Genomic DNA, 22,353 nt, shown 5'->3' with positions numbered 1-22,353 from the left:
AGCAATTGCACTACTGGGTATTTACCCCAAAGACACAGATGTAGTGAAAAGAAGGGCCATATGCACCCCAATGTTCAGAGCAGCAATGTCCGCAATAGCCAAACTGTGGAAGGAGCCGAGATGCCCTTCAACAGATGAATGGATAAAGAAGATGTGGTCCATATATACAATGGAATATTACTCAGCCATCAGAAAAGATGAATACCCAACTTTTACATCAACATGGATGGGACTGGAGGAGATTATGCTAAGTGAAGTAAGTCAAGCAGAGAAAGTCAATTATATGGTTTCACTTATTTGTGGAACATAAGGAATAACATGGAGGACATTAGGAGAAGGAAGGGAAAAATGGCGGTGGGGGAATTGGAGGGAGAGATGAACCATGAGAGACTATGGACCTGAGAAACAGGGTTTGAGGGGGGAGGGGGGATTGGTTAGCCTGGTGATGGGTATTAAGGAGGGCAGGTACTGCATGGAGCACTGAGTGTTATACGAAAACAATGGATCGTGGATCACTACATCAAAAACTAATGATGTATTGTATGGTGACTAACATAACATCATAAAATTTTTTAAAAAATTTACAACAGGGAAAAAAAATTATCATTTTATACTCACCAGATTGTCAAAAATTAAGTAAGGTAATGTCAAGGACATGAAGAAACAGGCAGCTGCACACACAGGTAGTGGAAGTATAAACACATACATCCATTCTGGAGAGCAACATGGCATTGTGGAGTGGACAGACATTTATTGCTACAAAGGGTACCAGGGAGTTGGAAATGGGGGAAAGATGGGTAACATGTGGCTGATGTGTGCTCCTGGGTACTCACATACACTAGAAACACACTCAAACTATCTAATTTACAGGGATATATACATACCCAAGGATCTGTATAAATCCTGTTAGACTGGGTGCCAGATCTCATGGGGAAGGATGGAGAGTGAATAATCAGGGATGAATGGAAAAAGCAGTAAGGCAAAATAAAACCAGAGTGGGGCCTCCGCCAAGCTCTGTGATGATATTTCATGGACTAAATTTTTTTTTCTTTCAAATAAGAAGCACCACAAAGCCTTCTTTTTTTTTTTTTAATGTTTTATTTATTTATTCATGAAAGTCAGAGAGAGAGAGAGGCAGAGGGAGAAGCAGGCTTCCTGCCTAGCAGGGAGCCCAATGTGGGACTCGATCCCAGGACCCTGGGATCATGACCTGAGCCGAAGGCAGACGCTTAACCATCTGAGCCACCCAGGCACCCTCATGGACTAAATATTAACTCAGCTTTGTGTACCTAAGTTTCCTCCCCGAAAATAAAATTTACTTTATGTTTTTTAAAAGATGGAATGAATCTACAGGGACGCCTGGGCGGTTAAGCGTCTGCCTTCAACTCAGGTCATGATCTCAGGGTCCTGGGATTGAGCCCCATGTCGGGCTCTCTGCTCAGCGGGAGCCTTTTTCTCCCTCTCCCTGCTGCTTCTCCTGCTTGTGTTCTCTGTCAAATAAATAAAATCTTAAAAAAAAAAAATCACAAAAAAACCTTTAAAAAAATCTTAAGATGGAGTGAATCTACAATTATATCAAAATAATTGAAAGTGTTTAAAAGAAAAGAAAAAGCATTTTTAAAAATTTATTTTAAAAGAAAGGTTTGTATGAGGTAAAGACTTCTTGTCATTTATCAGTGGTAAAATTCTCGTTATCAACAGTGAGGTTTTAAGCTTTTACCAGGAGTCGTAATTGGTTCTGCTGTGTTCTCACAGCTTCTGTTAAAGACCTTTTATCTTCTCCAGTGATAGCTTAAGTCCACAACACAGACAAAATTAGAATAGAGAAGAGCCCTTCTTTTGTCTACCTCTTTAAATGTTGAGTTTATAGTTAATTCTCAGTTTACTCCAAACTGTCACATAATCTAAAACTCTAATTTGGGTCCATGCTTTAGGTTTAATGCCCCTTTTCCTAGACTTTTCTTCTTCTTCTTTTTCTCCTCCTCAAACTACCCTTGGGGGAAGTATTAGAAATCAAATACTGACCCGGAGGCAGAAAGGGGATCTTAGAAAAGTCAGAAGCCAGGTACTCTGGACCCTAGGAATGGATCCAAGTATCTTTCTGTTACTGTTCCTCTCTCCTCCACCAAAAACAAATAAATCCAAAATCCTAGTGTTTTGTCTAGAGGTCAGTGCCATCAGAATCATGATCTTTAATTATGTTCTATTTTATACTGTCCTTCGTTGAGATCAGTGAAACATGGACCCCTTACTCTTTAGTAGTACCTCCCACCCCCTCCCACGGTTTAATCAGCACCTACCAGTTGGTTGCCTGGTCAGTTAAATAATGCTCTGCAAAAACATTTTTCTTTCCCAGCATAATCAGTTAAAATTATGACATCCTGAGTAGATCTCTGGGGTGGGGAAAGGTATGTAATATGTTTTGTCAGCGATTTCTTGGGTATTGTCAAGAATTACTGTTAACGTTTGTTGTGGCTACCGTTATTATTACTGATATTCCAGACCTGTCAGTTATCCCTTAGAAGAAAGAAGGAAGTTACCTCCCTTAAGCAGTTGATCAGTTCTCTTGTTGTGATAAAAGCCTCCAGAGCGAATCAGTAAACTAACTTTGCATCTTTTGCCATAATTTTGAACAATTGAAAAAATGCTAAAAAATTTACCCTGGATAGTCCTCAAAGAGCAAAAAGTAAGAGTAAAACTTGGTATACAGGAGAAATACTGAGCAAGATTTTATATGATATTAACAAATTAGGTACTTGTATTTTTATCACAGGCATGGAGGCCCCTAGTCTTGACCTTTGCCTTGTGTAGTTTTGGGGGGTTTTTTTAGGAGCATATTCTACATGTTTCTAAATGATCAAACTCTGAGAGATGGCAGAATCAGACAGATGTGGGCTTGAATTTTAACTCTACCATGAATTGTATATCCATGAGTAACTGAGTCTCATCTCCTTTATCTGCATGAGGAAATATTACCTGTCTTTACAGGGGTATTGCCTCCATTAAATGAGATGATGCATGTGGAGTACCGGCACAATGTCCCCTCGTTGGTCAGGGCTCAGGCCACACGGGAGCAATTTTACAGTTAGTCTGAGGGTGGTCTCTGTTCCAGATGTGGTAGAGTCAGATCCTAGTCCTGCTTTGAAGCTTTTGTGGGGTGTAAATCATATATCCCAATTGAGAAGAGCAGAATTTATTTTTAACTTAAATTTTAAAGCTTTGAATAGTCCCTTTAGGTTTTTTTTAAGATTTTATTTATTTATTTTGGGGGGGGTGGCAAAGGGAGAGGGAGAGAATCTCAAGCAGACTCCATGCTGAGTGCAGAGCCTGACATGGGGCTCAGTCTCACGACCCTGAGATCATGAGCTGAGCCAAAATCAAGAGTCGGATGCTTAATCGATTGAGCCACCCAGGCACCCCTGAAGAGTCCTTTTAGTTTTTTATAAGTCAGTCTCAACTAAAATACTACTACTACTTCATAACAGCATGTCATCAGAATTCACATATTATTGGAATAGAGTTCTTACTAGTTTAAATCAATCACACATACAAAATAAGTAATTAGCCAAATTTGTTTTCAAAAGTAAGTAACTATGTTCTGAATGCTTACTCTACGCCAGCACTGTTCGAAAGGCTTTTTTTATGTTCACATACTCATTTAACCACCCCATGAAGTAGATACTATTATTGATCCTATTTTATAGAAAGAGGAAAGTAAGACACAGAGAAGTTAAGTAATGTGTCCCTAGGCTCACACAGTAGAGTAGAAGAACAGTTAATACAATTCATTTGTTATTAAAACATTCTAAGAGTTAATTTGGAAAGGAGAGGATATCCTAGAGAGCTGCAGCCTACATGGACTTACCACCAGATAGGACAAACAAGACTTAGAGAACTTTACTGGGTTTACAACAAGAAGTTTCGGGCTGCCATCTGTCTCTAGAATAATACGGGTGTATGTTTGTCTATTGAAGGGTAATACCACCTGCTTCCATAGGAGGAAACCAATTCATTAAGCATATTCTTTGTTCTTGGTCCCAGAGAATAAAATTACTTGATATATAGCCAGGACAAGAATTTTCAGTTACTCTTTGTTCTTCCTAAGAAGGTATAAAAGCATATTAAATTTCTCTATTTGTAGAGGTACAAATATGTAACAGTTCACTTAACTCTTTGCTGAAGAATAATTTGAAGAATTTCTAAAAATCCTGAATCAAAATCTGAGCAAAAATAAAAAGCTACAGTTCATAACTTTTCAAATGGCATTCAAGAGCAATTAATTACCATATAACTTCTTAACATTGTTTTTAGCTTAACCTAGCTCTATATTGCCTAATAAAAATATGCAAAGAGCGTAAATTACAGAAAGATGTGAGAAATGAAAATAATTCATTGCACTTCTATTTAGAAAACATCCTAGTAGATCGTGTGGCATCCAGAGATTTACATTACAGAAATCCTTTAAATAACTGTTTTTAGTAATTGGTGTATGTTTTTTATCCCTTTGTTTTGCAGCGCAAGACCCATCAGTTTTTTGTCAAATCTTTCACTACCCCTACCAGATGTCACCAGTGCACCTCTCTGATGGTGGGTTTGATAAGACAGGGCTGTTCCTGTGAAGGTAAGAACAAAATGGCAGGAGAGTGTGATATTAGAGTCCTAGCGTTGGCTTCCTAACTGTAATCACGTAACTGTATTCCCCATCCGACTCTTGGTTTATGGCTCAGGTCATGATCTCACAATATATAAGTGTCTGCTTGTTCTGCTTTTTTCTGATAACAGGAGTACAGATAATAAAGCAAGCACCTTGCTACATGTTGAACAGGGGAGAAACTGGACGGCCCCTAGAAACATTTTTCAGGGGAGACCTCTGTCAGTGTGGCTCATTCATCTTTGTTTCGTTATGCGGGTGAATTTGTGGTTCTGGGAAAGCGTTAAGCTGAGTGACAGAAGACATAAAAGTTATCCTTGAATCTGTTCATTTAACTCTCACCTTGCTTAATTTCTCTAATAAGAGAAATCATTCTTCAGAAGTAGGCAGTTCAGTATCTTTTCAGAAATATTAAGTGTCTGCCACTTTGCCTCAGAAAGATATTTTATTCCCAGTATTTGTATCAGTGGATTTTCCTACCGCTCATTGACTCATTGATTCATCCATGGTGTGTTCATGGAATGCCTGTCCTGTACTTCTAGACACCGTGGTGTAGTCGGGGATGGGGAGAAGACTGAGAGCCTGCCCTCGAGGAGCTCACATTCTGAGAGATGAGAGATCAGGGGTCATTTGAACAGAAAACAAAGTATATTTGTCTGGGCACCACTTTATTTTTCCTAAGACTTCTGAAATGAAAATGACTTAAATAATTATAATGGGATACACTGTTTGGGAATAGTTTGGGAATACACTTTTTTTAATCAAATCAAATTTATCACTGTAACAATGCCTTATGTATCATTTACTGATCTATCTTATGAGAAAGATAAAATAGTTGCTAGTTCAAATTCTAATATGAGTTTCCATTTCTTAGCCTTTAGGGTTGGAAGGGACTTTGCAGGGAAGGTCATCAGTGCACATCAGAAGCAGGCGTTCCCCTTGTAGAATGTGCTTGTAGTTTGTATTTGGTCACTTTGAATCAAGGGGCTGTTAATGGCATCTTAAGGCAGTGCATTCTATGTCCGATTAGCTCTCACAGCCAAAGTAGAAGCTCCAGATTGCATCATCCCAGCTAGTTGTGTAGATGCATGGGTTTAGAGCCAAAGCAAATGGTCTAGGGTGAAAAGTAGATTTGAGAGTTATGAGCATACAGAGTGATGAAGGGGAATGGCGTTTTCCAGGAAACACACAGAGTGAAAAGAGAGCAAGTATGAGGACGGAGCCTTAGGAAACAGCTCAGGGGAGGTGAAAGGTAAAGACAGCAAAGTAATCTGAAAAAGGAACAACCTGTGTCATTGACTGGGAAGGTGTGATGGAAGCCAAAGGAGAGAATTCGTAGTTTTTAAGCCTTGTCCCATTTTGGATTTAGCCAGTACTTATAAGTGTCACTTTTAGGGGCATCTGATGCCATCATCTGGATGGCTCAATCGGTTAAGCATCCGACTCTTGGTTTATGGCTCAGGTCATGATCTCAGGGTCCTGGGATCAAGCCCTGCATTGGGCTCCACGCTCAGTGGGGAGTCTGCTTCAGGATTCTCTCTCTCTCTCTCTCTCCACCCCTCCCCCAGCTCTCTCTGTCTCTAAAATAAATAAATCTTTAAAAGAATAAAATACAAATAAAAATAAATGTCATTTTAAAATCTGTTTATCAGAAAGAATCCTGGATAGGTACCTGGTGTTAGGTCCCTTATCATTTCTTATGCATCAGAATCATTTGCAATTACATGGTAGGGGTTTTTGAGATCTCCCAAGCCCCTTTCTAGAGTCTCACATCATGAAATTGTACGTTTCTTTCCTGAAGACCCTTTTTCTTTTTTAAAGTTTCTTTTTTTTTTTTTTAAGATTTTATTTATTTATTTGATAGAGGGAGACACAGCGAGAGAGGGAACACAAGCAGGGGGAGTGGGAAAGGGAGAAGCAGGCTTCCGTGGAGCAGGGAGCCTGATGCGGGGCTCGATCCCAGGACCTGGGACCATGACCTGAGCCGAAGGCAGATGCCCAACAACTGAGCCACCCAGGCACCCCTTTCCTGAAGACTCTTAGTACCCTGCCCTGTACACTGTGGGGACACGTTAGACCCTGCCCAGGCTTTCATAAATGTTATGGTAATGTGGTTACAGCCTCCAAAGATTCCTATCATTTTAATTTCTTCCTGGTTGATTGAAGTTAGATCCTGTATAGGACAATTATTTTGTTGCTTCCTCTGCTTTTGGAGGTGAGATTTTTGCCTAATTAGTAAAACAAATTATAACTTGTTAGACACTCTACTTAAAAGTGAACGAGATGTCTTACAGAAATTTGGTAGTTTTGACAGTCAGTACTAGTTCATCTTGCCCCTCTGATGGTTTCATAATGCCTATCAGTGGTGTATGATACATTTTCCCATGTGCATGCATTCCCTGATGGTATCCCTTTAGGTCCTCTCTTAATCTTTCCCAAATATTCTCCAGGACTGACCCTTAGAGTAGGAATTGTCTAAATGAATATTCTTAGTCTACAGCCCCTTCCAACAAGTTTGTTTGTTTTAAATATTTTTTTTTTTTTTTTTTAAGATTTTATTTATTTATTTTAGAGAGAGAGAGAGTGAGTGGAGGGAGGGACAGAGGGCGAGAGAGAATCTCAAGCAGACTCCCCGCTGAGTGCAGAGCCCGGTATGGGGCTCAATCCCACGACCCTGAGATCATGACCTGAGCTGAAATCAGGAGTTGGAGGCTTAACCAACTGAGCCACCCAGGCATCCCCTAAATATTTTAATTGTCATCCAACCAAGTCTCGGTGAAACTTATACATTTATTTTTGTTTATCCTGTTTCTTGGAGTCTCAAGTTCATCATACGTGTATCAGGTAGAGGTATCATGGCAGCATTGTTGGTAGAGTGGGCTCTGAGCCCGACTGCCTGGGTTTGAATTCTAGCAATGCCACTTACAAGTCCTGTGACCCAGGGCAAGTCCATCATAAATAGGAGTAGCTGTACCTCTCTTAGATTGTTACAGAGAAATGTACTCAATAAAGTTGACCATTATTATGATCTTAGTCATAGCTGAAGTATCTATAATGATATTAACAAATCCTAAAGTTTACCCGTGATTTATACATTTTTAATCATTAAACAATTTCATTTTCAAAAAGAGGGATTGGTAAAGTTTGCCAGATACTGCAAAGATGTCAGGTAATTTCATGTCCATTAGTGACTCTGGCAAGAGAAACTTTCAGGGCAGATACCAAGTTGCAGTGAGACGAAGAGTTAGAACTCTAGAAACTACTTTTTGGAATGCCAAGTTTAAATCAACTGTTGTATTCACAAGCTTAGATTTTTTTTTTCCTATGTATTGGCTGCTCTTCATTACTAATACTAACACAAAACAATATTACAATAATAAAAATCTTTACAATTTCTCATTGAAATTCTTATTAGTAAGCAAATGAATCGGCTCCCCAAATGACAAAACAGTTCTTTAAAGCAAAGCCACAGATAAGCATTCATCTACTATAGCCCCTTGTATGTAATGAGTGCTCAGTGAATTATCTTTTTGTAAAAGTGAATTTTTATTGAACATTGTTTTTTTTCCCCCCTTCAAAAGTGTGTGGATTTTCATGCCATATAACTTGTGTAAACAAAGCTCCAACTGCTTGTCCAGTCCCGCCTGAGCAGACAAAAGGGCCTCTGGGGATAGACCCGCAGAAGGGAATAGGAACAGCATATGAAGGTCATGTCAGGGTAAGTCTGATTAGGTTGGGTTTAGATTAATCTTTTGAGGTTGATTAATGACTGAAAATAAAGTGCAGTCGTCTTACAAACATACTCCTTGCCAGAAAAGTAGGCGAATAAAATTCATCTAATAATTTTTATTTCATCCAGAGTGATTTGAAAACAAAAACCTGGCCTTTGCTTGGAAATAAATTCCAAAATGTCTACGGTTTTCTGTACTGTCCGTATCTTGTAACGAACAGATGTTGGAATCTCCCTAAAGGAGTCTTTGGCACCTGGTCTTCCTGGAGATGCAGTGTATGCCTATGACGTGTGAGATGTTATCAGGGGGTATTCTTACTTGTAATCCTGAATAGCATTTAAAGTGTAAGCTACATTTCATCATACTCCCAAATTTGACTTTTATGCTACTAAGAAAGAAATCCATGAATGTTATTTTAATGAATTATTAGTGAAAGTTAAAATGGTTTAAAATTTTTTAGAATAAAAAGTCATACAATATTTGAAGAATGTATTCTTACAGTTTCTCATGTTATCAGTGGTCTGTGTGTTCCATCTGCACTTGACCCCCCCCAGAGCGGCAGACTTAGGACACGTGTACATTATCTTTAGGTTTCCATCGTGCAGTTACATAGGTAACTGAGGGGGCTGTGACTAACATTTTAGTTTGAGTTGTTTCTGTTTCCTGAAGATCCCAAAGCCAGCTGGAGTGAAGAAAGGATGGCAAAGAGCATTGGCTGTGGTTTGTGACTTTAAACTCTTCCTATACGATGTTGCGGAAGGAAAAGCGTCTCAGCCCAGTGTCGTGGTCAGTCAGGTGATTGACATGAGGTAAGCTTTCAAAAGTGAAAATATTTGTGTCTTTATGACATAGGAATAAAAAAGTGGTTTTTCATCTAATTACATTGCCATATTTTTATTTAAATCTGATTTCATATTAATAATCTAACTTACTAATATTGCCAGAGTAATGTAATTAAAACCAGGAAGCAAGGTGTCGTTATAGGACAGGTTGATGTGTTTTGAGTGAGTGAGTTGGGGTTCGGGCTTAGGGAAAAGAAGCTAATGTTCGAATCCAAAAGACCAGCATAAAGATGGCTGGGGTGACAAAGGCCTAATACGTGGTCTTGTCACCTGAAGGTATAGATCGTAAATCCAGTGCAAGGAAAAATATCCCAGAATCAGATAGGTTCTTGGAGTATGTAATGAGCCGGGAAACATTTGAATGAGTCCATCTCTTGAATATTTCTGGTCTCACTCTTCAGGCCCTTCCCCTGCCCTGTGGAGTGCTCTCCTTTACCTCTTCTTGTAACTCCTGCACTCCCTTGGGGTGACTTATGAGCCCCCAGAGCTTCAGCTGTCACCTCTATGCTGATGACTCCCACACAGGCCTCCCTCCAGCTCTTTCTCCAGCACTCAGAACAAGGGTTTCCAGCCATGGTGCACGCTGGCATTTCATACCAGCACCTTAGACACATCCTCTTCCCCTCAGATACAGAATATGAGGAGATAGGTGCAGGAAACATTAGCAACGAAAGTCTGACAGAGCCTGCTCAGGGAATTGCTATAGAAAGACAGGGAGAAGAAGCAGAGACGAGACTAAGGCGTCAAGTCTTCAAGACCAAGAGAATGATGGCACTAAGAATTAGGAAGTCACAAGGAGTAAATTATTGTGGAGGAATTCTGTTTCAGGTGTTGACAGAAGAGTGAAATGTCAGATACGGTATGTTGTGGGCTCGTGAGCTGTGTTGCGGGAGGCAAGAGGGTGCGTTGTTCTGGAGGGTTCCGATCCCTCGTCTGCATGTACGGGTACTGACCTTGCAGCTGGAGGCAGCAGCTGTTGCTAGCCCTGTGTAATTGCCACTGCTAAGTTACCTCTTATAAATTCCTCCGGGCACCATCAATTACAGTGGCGAAAAAAACCAGTTTTTTTTTAATTCAATTTGAATGTTTTGTGCAATGAAGTTTTGAGGATTGTCCCATGTGTGTTATTTGGATGCACACCCTAAACACAACATACACACCCCATACACTGACTTTTAATGTTGCATTTTTCCTTCAGGGATGAAGAATTTTCTGTGAGTTCAGTCTTGGCTTCTGATGTTATTCATGCAAGTCGAAAAGATATACCCTGCATATTCAGAGTGAGTATGTGCACTGTAATTTGATCACTGAATTATGTGTTCTTAGTGAATATATATTTTGTCTCTTTATATAGATCATAAACTTACTAGGAAATAGTAAATCCTATATTCCTTAATGTGTTTTGTATCATCCGGTACTTGAATGTATAGACAATTAGTGCTAAGTAAATATTTTATTAGTAAAAGACCTGTAGAAAGTGTGAATATTTGGCTTCTAAAATAGTTTCATGTTGGGTGATACTTTTGAGCCACAATTCACATTCCAAATAAATATACCACATGGAAAATTGAGTAAGTGTGAGGTTTCTCAAGTTTTTGGAAAAGAGAGGTTTCTTTTTAAAATCTCATTTAAAAAATTAATGTTTTATTTCTATTGCTTTGTAGTAACTACCTCAAAACTTAGTGGCTTAAACCAGTAATGATTTATTTTTTACCATACTGTGGGTCAGCTATCCAGTTTGAGTGGGGTTGAGTAGGGTCACTCCTGTGGCTACATTCGGCTCATTTGGGGCTGGAATATCCAGAATAACCTTGCTTCCATATCTGGGGCCTTGCTGCTGGCTGTCAGGCTGGGCGATCTCTGCTCTCTTTGTGAACTTTCTCCATGTGGTCTCTCATTCAGTCATCCAGCTGAGCTCTACAGGGCTGGCCTCCAAGAGAACAAGAGAAGCTGCCAGGCCTCTCTTTTAAGGACCAGGCCAAAACAGACATAACTCCCATGCATTCTGTTGGTCAGAGCATGTCACAAGGCCAGCCTGGATTTAAGGGGAGAGGAAATAGACTCCAGAGCTTGATGAGAAAAATAGAATTCCATAGAAAGAATTGTTGGTAGCCATCTTTGGAGGCTGTCTGCCCTACTACAGGGGGATCTTGAACTGGTAAATTAAGACAATAGATGTTTAAAAAAAAAAAAAAAGCCCACTGCCCTAATGTTATGCCCGTATGCTGAGTGTCTATGAATCTTGTATCTAAGAAAGGTCACCAAGGGAGCCTAAAGAGGCCCACTTGCCTAAAGCTGATTCACATAGTGGGATTTTATGGTCACTGCTGCCTTTAAGAAGGGATCCGTATATATAAAGTTTAAGTCTGTTCTGATTGTAAGTGCTATTTGTATAGTGATAAATCTTCATGTAAATACCAACTCAAGTGATCTGATCTTCTCTAAAATAATGTGAGTTATGTTATGAAGTAACGGAGTGTTATTGCTGACTTTTTAAAACAAGTTGAAAATCGGTTTGGTGTAGTGCTTCTGAGCATGGACCCAGGATCCCAGTCTGGTGGGACATCCTTGGAGACCGTGAGTCTCTGTGCCAGAGTATTTTCATATGTAAAATCAGGATATGATAGCAATACCTGTCTCATACTTGTAACATGCTCTGATCACTGCTCAGAGATTGCTCAGTAAATGTCAGCTGCTGTTGATGTATGAGTATGGGTCATGCATTTCTCAGTGATGGCATTCTGGCATTTTATAGCAAAGAAAATAAAAAATGGTTACTAACATTTAAAATGGTATCTAGATAGATAGCGGTATATGCTACCTTTGCTTTGTCATGAATTCTAATGTGAAGACTAGTTATTCTCCTGATTAGGAGAGCTGACCTCTGGTAAAGGTGTCATCTGATGAGTGCTCATTTTGTCAGCCAGAGTCTGGTCAACTAGCATCAGCATGAAACCAGTGTGGAGGCTGTCTGTTTTCTAACATAGGCTGATTAAACTATCCTAGGTCACGGCTTCCCAGCTCTCGGCGTCTGACAGCAGGTGTTCGGTCCTGATGCTCGCGGAGAGCGAGAGCGAGAGGAACAAGTGGGTGGGCATGCTCAGTGAGCTGCACAAGATTTTGAAGAAAAGCAAATTCAGAGACCGCTCAGTCTATGTTCCCAAGGAGGCTTATGACAGCACTCTGCCCCTCATTAAAACAACCCAGGCAGCTGCAATCATAGGTACGGACTTGCCCCGTTGACCGTGTTACCATAGTTGTTGACTAACCTACTGTGTGAGCAGGGCTGGCTTGCAGCTGGGAACCCCCAGTGTCCAGCATGGCGTGTGTTGTGCCCTGAATGCGCAGGAAGTGCCTACTGAGTGAGTGAGGCCATTGAGAGCTATGTTTTCCAGTAATTGAGAATAAGTACACTTTCCAAGTGTGTTTTCTTCTGAAAAAGCAACGGTGCTGAAGATTAACCTATTAACGATCTATTTTCTGCTGTGTGACTTAGAACAAGTTGTTTAACTTCTTAAAGCATAAGTTTCCTAGGTAAGATACAGGTTCCAGTTACCTCGCAGAAGTGATGGGGAGGTTTCAGGAAGGCGGGACATGTGACACAGGACACCCTGCATATCAAATGCCCTCAAGAAATGGCGGTGTCTGTATCTGGAGGTTTACATTTTTGTCTGTACACATCCAACTCTTTTGTTACTTTCTAGTCAATAAAAGCTAGTGAGTAGGGTTCAAGTGCCTTCCACAATTTTCCCTCCCAAAACAAGAAATAGAACTAGACCCAGGGTGCTTAACAAACTAGGTTTTTAATTTTTTTCACCCTTTATTGAATAAACATTTACTTCTTTTTGTAAGAATGGATATACTTTCTAATGATTGTTCCATTTAAAAAGACATGAGGTAACATTTACCACTGTAATCTGAAAGGAGATTTAATAGTACAAATTGTTATTGCTATTTTAAGTTACTTATTTCAGTTTTTTGCACCAAATTTCTTTATTATCTGTTTGTTCTATTAGTTTTACATAGTTTTACCTATTCATATTTATGTCTTCCATAGATCACGAAAGGATAGCGCTGGGCAATGAAGAAGGGTTGTTTGTTGTTCACGTCACCAAAGATGGTAAGAGAAAAGTTAATTATTGCAGAGTAACTTTCAACCATATTGTTAGACAAATCTAAACTCTAGATTCTAAATTCTAAGAAGAGCACGATTTGCTCTTATGCATTCTGTAATTGAAATTTTCCACACCTAATTTGATATGTTTATAAATCAAGATACCTTTTAATATTCTTTAATCCTCCTGAGGTCTTAAACTTGCAAGAATGTGTTGTGTTTCTTTTGTCATTCATTTAACAGCTCTGTGGCACAAACTCAGGTTGCATGCCTAAAGATAGATGTGAAAGATACAGCTTGATTTGTTCATTGCTCTGTTAGTGCTTGAAGAGGTAGCAGTCATTAAAATGTGTTCATGTGGGGGTGTTTTTCCCCACACTTAATACAACAGATTTTTTTCCAGGGAGAAATTAAATACTGAGTGAAATAAAAAGGAACCAATTTGCTAGTGTCCTGTCTTCAGATCAAGAGAGATCATGGGAAAACAATGCATTTAAACTACATCTGTTTGTTACCCGTAGAGATACCTTCAGGGGCACCTGGGTGGCTCAGTTGGTTAAACGTCTGACTCTTGGCTTCAGCTCAGGTCATGATCTCAGGGTCCTGGGATGGAACCCCTGAGCCTGGAGCCTGCTTGAGATTCTCTTTCCCTCTGCCCCTCTCCCTTGCTTCCGCATGCACATGCATATGTGCACTCTCTCTCCCTGGGGAAAAAAAAAGAAAGAAATATCTTCAGTGAAATGTACCTTAAAATAGCACCATGGTAAAGTTCCTGAGAACTTAGTGCCAGTAAAAAGGTTTTTCCTACAGATGTGGCATGCTTTATCACACAGGGATCCTTTGCCTTGGTTGCCGGAAATCGTGGTGCTGAATTTAACACCTCACTGTAGGTGTATGCAGTTGCCTTATAATGGATATAATTATCTTCCTCTTTCTCCATATGATTTGGATTTCTTATTTTTCTGTGTGTATCTTTGTCTTTATTATAAGTTGACATACCATTTTGAGTATAATTGGGATACGATTAGTAAATAAAACATTATTCTGCATTTGATTTATTATCATTTCTTTGCATAGAAATTATTAGAGTTGGTGACAATAAGAAGATACATCAGATTGAACTCATTCCAAATGATCAGCTTGTTGCTGTGATCTCAGGACGAAATCGTCATGTGCGACTTTTTCCCATGTCAGCTTTGGACGGACGAGAGACTGATTTTTATAAGCTGGCAGAAACTAAAGGGTGTCAGTCCATAATTTCTGGCAAAGTGTGCCATGGAGCTCTCACATGCCTGTGTGTGGCTATGAAAAGGCAGGTCCTCTGTTATGAACTATTTCAGAGCAAGACCCGTCACAGAAAATTTAAGGAAATTCAAGTGCCATATAATGTGCAATGGATGGCGATCTTCAGTGAACAACTCTGCGTGGGATTCCAGTCGGGATTCCTCAGATACCCCTTGAATGGGGAAGGAAGTCCGTACAGCATGCTCCATTCAAATGACCACACACTATCGTTTATTGCACATCAGCCGATGGATGCCATCTGTGCAGTTGAGATCTCCAGTAAAGAGTATCTGCTGTGTTTTAACAGCATCGGGGTATACACCGACTGCCAGGGCCGGAGATCGAGACAGCAGGAACTGATGTGGCCAGCAAATCCTTCCTTTTGTTGTAAGAGTCTCTTATTTTGGCTGTTTTACCTTTTTGTTTCTTTCCTTTTCCTTCCACCTCATCTCCTAAATATATTCACTCTTAATAACAGGTGGTTTTTTAAAGTCACCCTTAAGGTTTTGCCCAAGTGTCAATTATGTTGTTTAATTATGTGAAGTAACTACCATAGTTAGACCTCGGCCAGCAGGCTTGACATTACCTTGTACCTAGTTGAAGCTAATCTTTCTATGGAATATTTTACTTAAGTGGATTTTTAACCCATGTTATATTTTGAAGTAACTCTAAACAGTTATCTTCATGGTTCCCCAAAATACAGTGCTTGTGAGCGTTAACAGCTCATGAGACTTACTCTGGAGAAGTAGTTACTAAGTGAATTATTTAATCAGTTATGTAAAGGTATAATGCACCATCTGTAAGAAGTGTTTCTCTGTTTTATATTTTTATCTAGATAGATAGATATTTGAGATTGCCTGTTGCACTCTTTCGAGAAATATTAAGACATTAATAAATTATTGGATACTCATTACATGCCATCTCACTAGGATAAAGATAGAGAGCCCAGCTCAATAGGCAATTTTCCCCTGCTGGTGCAGAGTGGGAAGTAGGGAAGATTCATGACAAGCGAGAAGTTGCATTGGATTCTAAGTGCTCTGTAGCATAAGTACCAAGTTCTGGAGAGGGTGGTGGGAGGAGTGTCTGACCCCATGTGCTTTGTTTTTAGTGGAAGATACTTGAACATGCTTGAATCCTGAACTGGGGAACTAGGGAAAGGTTGACTGTGTGGTAAATACAGGAAATAGAGTAAGATACCCACGGAGGCCAGAGAGGATGGAATTCAGAACACAGGGGGAAGGATTTGGGGCCAGAGGCGTGAAATCTCCTCCACTGGAACCAGGTAGGAGGAGTGATGGGCAGGATACAGTTGAGTGTAAAGGTTTAGTGGGAGAAAAGTTGGGAAGGCCATACATGCTTATTACAGAAAAGTTAGAAAATCTAGATTAAAAAAAAGAAAGAAAAATACTTGTAATTCTACCCACCCAAACCTAACTATTCTTAAAGTTTTGTTTCTTCTAAAATACGTACTCTTATCTGTGGTGTCCTATGTAGAATAAGGACTGTTTGGTAACCTGGTCAGGTAATAATTCCAAGTATTACTTCTGATATGGAATCAGAATATCTAGCTTTTATGAATTGCTCGGCCAGGGATGTAAAACGCGACGTCAGCTTAGGTCAACCATCTCATCTCTTCTTGCTTGTGTCACCGTCTGTTGTTGTTCATTCTTCCAGTAAGTGGTTTTGAACATTTACCCCATTCACGTGCCTGTGTCAGGTGTGTGATCCTATGTTCATAGATGCGATGGCAGGTCTCACCTAAAGATTGCTTTGTAAGTATCTTAACTGGTTTAGGAATCAAATACTTTTTTAAAAAATGTAATGACATCCCTTTATAGAACTTGTATTGGAGAAGGGAATATTCTGCCGTCTGTGTTAGCAGAATCCTTATGTATTAAAGTGGCCGTCTGACCCACAGCATGTCCTCTGCTCATTTATGACTTATGTTCTGTCTGCCTCAAAAATGTTTTGAAGCGGCTACTACATGAACACAGTAGGATTTGGGTGGGATTCTGCTCTACAATTATTTAGCATAGATCTTTCAAAATGTTTGGGGTTTACAAGTTAGGAGTAATTAGCCACTGTTCCCTCCTTCCCTTCTTGCAGGTTACAATGCACCATATCTCTCGGTGTACAGTGAAAACGCGGTTGATATCTTCGACGTGAACTCTATGGAATGGATTCAGACTCTCCCACTCAAAAAGGTAATTTCATGTGAAAATATGGGCTAAGCACACTAATGAGTGTAGTCAAACACTAATGAGTGTATTCAAACACTAAGGAGTGTAGTCAAACACTAATAGTTGGCTATTTTTCACTATTTAGGCATTTTCTGGCAGTCGGTAATTTGGGGTTTAGCTAAGAGGAGAAACACTAGAAACAAAAGTCAAGCTGGTTAATTTTGTAGGTGAATTCAACACCATACTCTTTTTATCACATTTAGTTTCACTGTATCAATAGGAGTATTGTCATAACAAGCAACTAGAATCTATACCCAACCTAAAATGCCAGTGTCGTCTTCTACTTCAGGAGCTCTGAGGGAGGAGAAGGCTGTCATTTCTTTTTTATAACTGCTTTTCACATTATGGGATGCAGGCTCTAATCCTGAGACAGCTCTCACACGCTAGAAAGGTGGTTAAACTTAGAACCAAACTGTTTAAGCATCTCATGATTAAAACACAAAGGCTTTATATATTCCTAATAAAACATGATTTTCCCTTTAATATCTCCCTATGATAACAGAAGGGAATTTTATAGGTATACAATGACTGTTTTGCATACGAGAAGACTAATAGTTTCATACAGATATATGTAGCTTGTATCATCGGTTAGGGGGCAGGTGTAAAGGAATAGGTACCAGAAAGTAGCCAACGTCCTATTTTGAAGTCTGCCCCGATCTTAAAGCACATCAGCAATGAAAACTCTTGTAAATACTCCCACTTTATGTACAATGCACCTACAATATGGCCCTTTGGTTTGTATATTTGGGTTGATTGCGTTTAGTTTTGTTTTATTTTTATCATGTGAATTTTATAATGTATATGAAAGAATGTGACCTTTATGAAGCATAATAATTAACTGCTGACTCATGAACCCACCTCCTAACTTTAGGGCCAGAACATGACCAATATCACTGCCTCTACCGGTGTCCTTTTCCTTTATCCCATACCCCTGCCCCTCCCCAGAGAGGGAATGTTGTAGGTATCGTTGCTTTGCTTTTCTTAAAATACATATTTGGGGGGGGGGGCTGCATATTTAAATATTCTTAAACAGTTGTTTCATTTGTACTGTTGAGTTTTGCTTGCTTTTGAGCTTTATGAAAATGTTACATGTGTGTCATCTACCTTGCTTTCTGCATGCATAGTTCAAGATTCACCCTTGTTGTTACACGTGCTATGTGTAGCTCATTGCTTTTCACTACTATAAAATATTCTCTTGAGTGAATAAATCACAGTTCATTTCTCCATTCTCTGATTGGCAGAATTTGAATTATTTTCCAGGTTTTGCTACTGTGAACACTGATGCCTGTGTCTGGGTGCATGTGCAGGAGTTTCTTTATATCTCACGTCTAGGAGTGGAATTGATGGGGCTCAGGGAAAGCAAGGGTTCAACTTTATAGGATAGTGTCATTATTTTCCAGAGTCATTGTACCGGTTCATACTCCCCCCAGCAGTACAGAGGAGTTCCTGCAGACCCACATCTTCTCTGACCTTGCCATTTTCAGAATTCATAGTTTTATAACCATTATCAATGGTTGTAAAATTCTATCTCATCGAAGCATTAATTTGCATGTCCCTAATCTTTGTATGTCTATTCATCTTACTTTTGTTTATGTGTTCATTCTTATTTCTTCTTCTGTGAAAACCTAGTCATGCTTTTTGCTCACTTTTCTGTTTGACTGGCTTCTTTTTTATTAATTTATTGAAATTCTTTATGTATTGTAAATATTGAGTTAGTAAGGGGTGGGGTAAATCTCCATTTGTGTCCTATCCATTTTGATTGTGTATTTTGCTCAGCATTTGCTTTGCTTTGCTCATTTGCTTAGCATTTATTTTAATAACAATAAATTATATTATTTTGCCGAAAACTTGTTATAAATTTTATTTTAGATTTTATTTAAATTTAAGTTAGTTAACATGAGGGTATTACTAGTTTCAGGGGTTATTGTTACAAATTTTAATGTTGTTATATGTGTATCATTCTTATCCTTTAAGTTTATCTTTTTTCTGTTAGGAAACTTTCCTAACTCAAGGTCATAAAGATAATAGGACCTTTATCCCAAAAGTTTGAAAGTTGTGCCTGTTGTATTTATGTCTTTAATCCCTGTAGAGTTGGTGTGTGATCTGTGGTGTGAGGTAGGGACTCCATTCATCTGTTCCATGTACGTGAGGAGTTGCTTTGTCACCGTTTACTGACAGCCCCCCTGAGTGGTACACAGTTTCATCTCTGTCATATGTGGACATATAGTTCTAATCACATTCATAAAGTAGCTGCATTGATATCTTCTTAGTATAATGATTTAGTTACTAATGGCTTTAAAAAGTCAAATTTAAGATTTAAATGTATTTCTGCTTTTTTCCTCCCGAATAGTCTTCCTTCAAAATGTTGTCATTGTAACTTTTTTGTTCAAATTAGATAATTTTATAATTCCCATCAGAATTAATGTTAATTTTTTGTTGATTTTCTGAGGGAGCTATATTTTGAAGAGGAAGGATAGATGGAAGGTCTCAGTAGTGTGTGCTTTCTAAATAGGCCAGAAGTTTTATGATTTCATTTGAAGGTTTTATTGAAATACTAATTTTATTTTTTTTATTATTTTAGGTTCGACCCTTAAACAATGAAGGATCATTAAACCTTTTAGGGTTGGAGACAATTAGATTAATATATTTCAAAAATAAGATGGCAGGTAAGAAAATATACATTAATAGGGTAGCTTCAATGGAAATGTTCTCTCTAAGCTGACTGCCTGAGGAAAATAAATAAGTGGCAGAGACCAGATTTAAACTCAGGTGTATCTTACTCCAAAGTCTGTGATCTTGGCTACTGTCATCCTATCCTCAGTCTATTAAGATAAATGTCTGCCTAAAAAGGCATTCTGTTTAATCTTGCGTAGCTATATACACAATATATTTATTGCTGACCTACCGTGTTATTTTTTTGTGGAGTACTGACTTAAGTGGAGAAAGTATAGCTGTAGGTGTCTTCTGTATTATTGATACCGCAAAATCTAACCCAGGTTTGTGGTGCTAAAATTGTGAAAACTCATCCAGAGTTCTGACCGGGGACTTTGAGAATACATCTTCTGACAACACATAGGGCTTTGAACTTCGGAAGTGCTCATATAAGCTCGGGGCAAGGAGAACGGAGAGGAGGGTCCCAGGAGCACCAGAATTGGGAGCGGGGAGTGGGATCCCCGGGACGGGAATCCAAAGAGGACGAAGGCTGTGTCCACAGTCACTACTTGCCTTCACATTTGATGTCTGGCATGTGCTCTTGGCGCTCTGGAGGTCTCTGGGTTGACGGACTGGTGGCTGTAGGAGAGGACTTCCAAAGGGAGAGTCAGAATTTAGAAATGATTCCCACTCAGTGATGGATCCACCATGAAGCTAATGACACTTGAGCTTTACACCTCTCACCTCTAAGGGCCTGTACTTAATTTTGTATCTGTCTCTTAGAGGAAGTCCAAATATTGGTATAGGATTGGCTCCACCCTCTTCTCACTGTGTGTGGCCGTGATGATCATCCAATATGTCCATGTCCCAGGTCGTGTCCGTAGGATGAAGCCTCTTTCCACTTGCGTCCTCCGTACTCTCATCTTTCTGCTCTGAGCTGGCAGTGGAGGCGGAGCTTAGCGAGGGAATACCTGACAGAATTTCAGCATAGATGTCTTGTCCTCGGGAAAAGGAAGGGGCCCCATTCCCCAGAGGCCCTTTCTTTTTCTCTTTCTTGCTCTGTCCTTCATCTCTCAGGGGCTCAAAGTGTTGCTGCAGCCTTCTGACTGTCCCACATCTCCCATTCCACCATCACTCACCCAGACCTGCTCTGCCCTCACGATTCTCAAATTCCAGAACTGTGTTTCACATGAAGCTACATTATTCCCATCCAAGCAGAATGTTGCTTTTCCGCTAATCATCTGCCCTGGCTTGCCTTGCAGGCTTCCGCTCGTCTCCCTTTTCTCACTTCAGCTTTGTGGCTGTTAAAAATTCTGAAGATTGGCTTTTCTCCTATTCCTTATTTAGAGAATGGCATCCATCATGTTGTGTGAATACAACTGCCTATTTTATTCCTAGAGTGTGTTCACAAATTTCAACAGGTCTGGGGAGCCCTTGGCAGACGGTTTTGTTTACTTCTAGGTATTAAAATTGAAACTGGATGCATACGATTAAGTATCATCTCCTCCCCAAGATCAGACGAGTAGAAATAGCAACAGAGTCTTACCTTGAGTAAAGGAAGCTGGTGGGAGCGCAAGGTTTTGTCCTTAGTGCACATCTGGCAGACTGGATCTTGCAAAGGACATGTTTTATTATGTCAAAATACTTTTAGTTATCATTTACACGAATAATTTCCCGTTTACACCTGACTGCCACACAGCCTCACAGGAAGAGCATTGGACCCAGTGCCTGGAAGGTGAGAGAAGACAGTGCAGAGAGATTGCAGGGGGAGGGAGCAAAGTGACAGGACCCCCCAGGCAACTGCATTTTTCTTGTCTTCCACTAAAATTGTGCCAGTTTTTGTTTATAATCAAATTAAAGTGAAACTGTACTTTGTAAGCTATGTTTAATTTTCACATATACCTGTTTACGTATGTCCTGGTTTAAATTATTATTTGCTGTGAGTATCAACACACAACGTTTAAAAATGAGAATTGCGTAGTTTGTACAACTGGTGAATGTTGGTACCGTCTTAGAGATTAGCAGATAAAAAGCATTTTTGCACTTTAAAGAACATCGCCGTTCTTGGTATTTTTTCTAACAGAAGGGGATGAACTGGTGGTTCCTGAAACATCGGACAATAGTCGGAAGCAGATGGTTAGAAACATCAACAACAAACGGCGCTTCTCCTTCAGGGTCCCAGAAGAGGAGAGGATGCAGCAGAGGAGGTGGGTATGAAGCTGAGGCTTCGTGATACTGGTATTTGACTCGGAAGGCAGATTTGAGCTCTTAAAATCTGTCACCCATCTATGGTATCAAAACTGCAATCATGAATGTACTTTTCAGTGTAGTTTTAATTAATACTCTCCAAAGTGTGAGTATGCACTGGATTAAAGTATCATATTGTAATTCATTGCTCTGTGTATATGAAATACTTACATATTTTTAGACTATGGGCCTTTGTATAATAATATAAACAGCACATGTCTGTATGTGGTACATCTGTTCAGGCTTTAGAACTTCAGGTTAGCTCTCATGAGCAAAGAGCCCAAAGGCTTATAGTATTTCCGGGCACATATAAAAACATCGCTAAAGTGTTTTCAGTTATTTTAAAAGACATACATAGAATGGTCAGAACTATCTGTAAAATACAGCTTTAATATGTAAGTGCTAAGAGAAGCCTATTTTCCCACCAAAATGCTCAAGATCTTTTATTTAAAACAGAAGTTTCTAAGTAAAGTTTTTTTTTATTCTTATGTTAATCCCCATACATTACATCATTAGTTTTAGATAAAGTGTTCCATGATTCATTGTTTGTGCATAATACCCAGTGCTCCATGCAGAATGTGCCCTCCTCAAT

General features: G+C 39.5%; 1 protein-coding gene across 3 annotated transcripts in view; it reads left to right on the top strand.

Annotated features, from left to right (window-relative positions):
• Positions 1-22,353, top strand: part of CDC42BPA (CDC42 binding protein kinase alpha) — a 727,403-nt gene that overhangs the window by 579,787 nt on the left and 125,263 nt on the right. For all 3 annotated transcript variants that reach the window (XM_081824457.1, XM_081824456.1, XM_081824455.1), the window contains 10 exons: positions 4,516-4,621; positions 8,233-8,369; positions 9,052-9,191; positions 10,423-10,504; positions 12,231-12,447; positions 13,282-13,344; positions 14,416-15,009; positions 16,729-16,826; positions 19,444-19,528; positions 21,598-21,739. In XM_081824457.1, the coding sequence (XP_081680583.1) occupies positions 4,516-4,621; positions 8,233-8,369; positions 9,052-9,191; positions 10,423-10,504; positions 12,231-12,447; positions 13,282-13,344; positions 14,416-15,009; positions 16,729-16,826; positions 19,444-19,528; positions 21,598-21,731 (1,656 nt within the window). In that variant the 3' untranslated portion in view covers positions 21,732-21,739. The remainder of the gene's footprint in view (positions 1-4,515; positions 4,622-8,232; positions 8,370-9,051; positions 9,192-10,422; positions 10,505-12,230; positions 12,448-13,281; positions 13,345-14,415; positions 15,010-16,728; positions 16,827-19,443; positions 19,529-21,597; positions 21,740-22,353) is intronic.

The sequence above is a fragment of the Leptonychotes weddellii genome, chromosome 6, assembly GCF_054177405.1.
Source record: "Leptonychotes weddellii isolate Sample4059 chromosome 6, ASM5417740v2, whole genome shotgun sequence".
NCBI classification, from domain to species: Eukaryota; Metazoa; Chordata; class Mammalia; order Carnivora; family Phocidae; genus Leptonychotes; species Leptonychotes weddellii.
The sequence above is the reverse complement of the archived record's forward strand: the minus strand, read 5'-3'. Positions and strand labels throughout refer to the sequence as shown.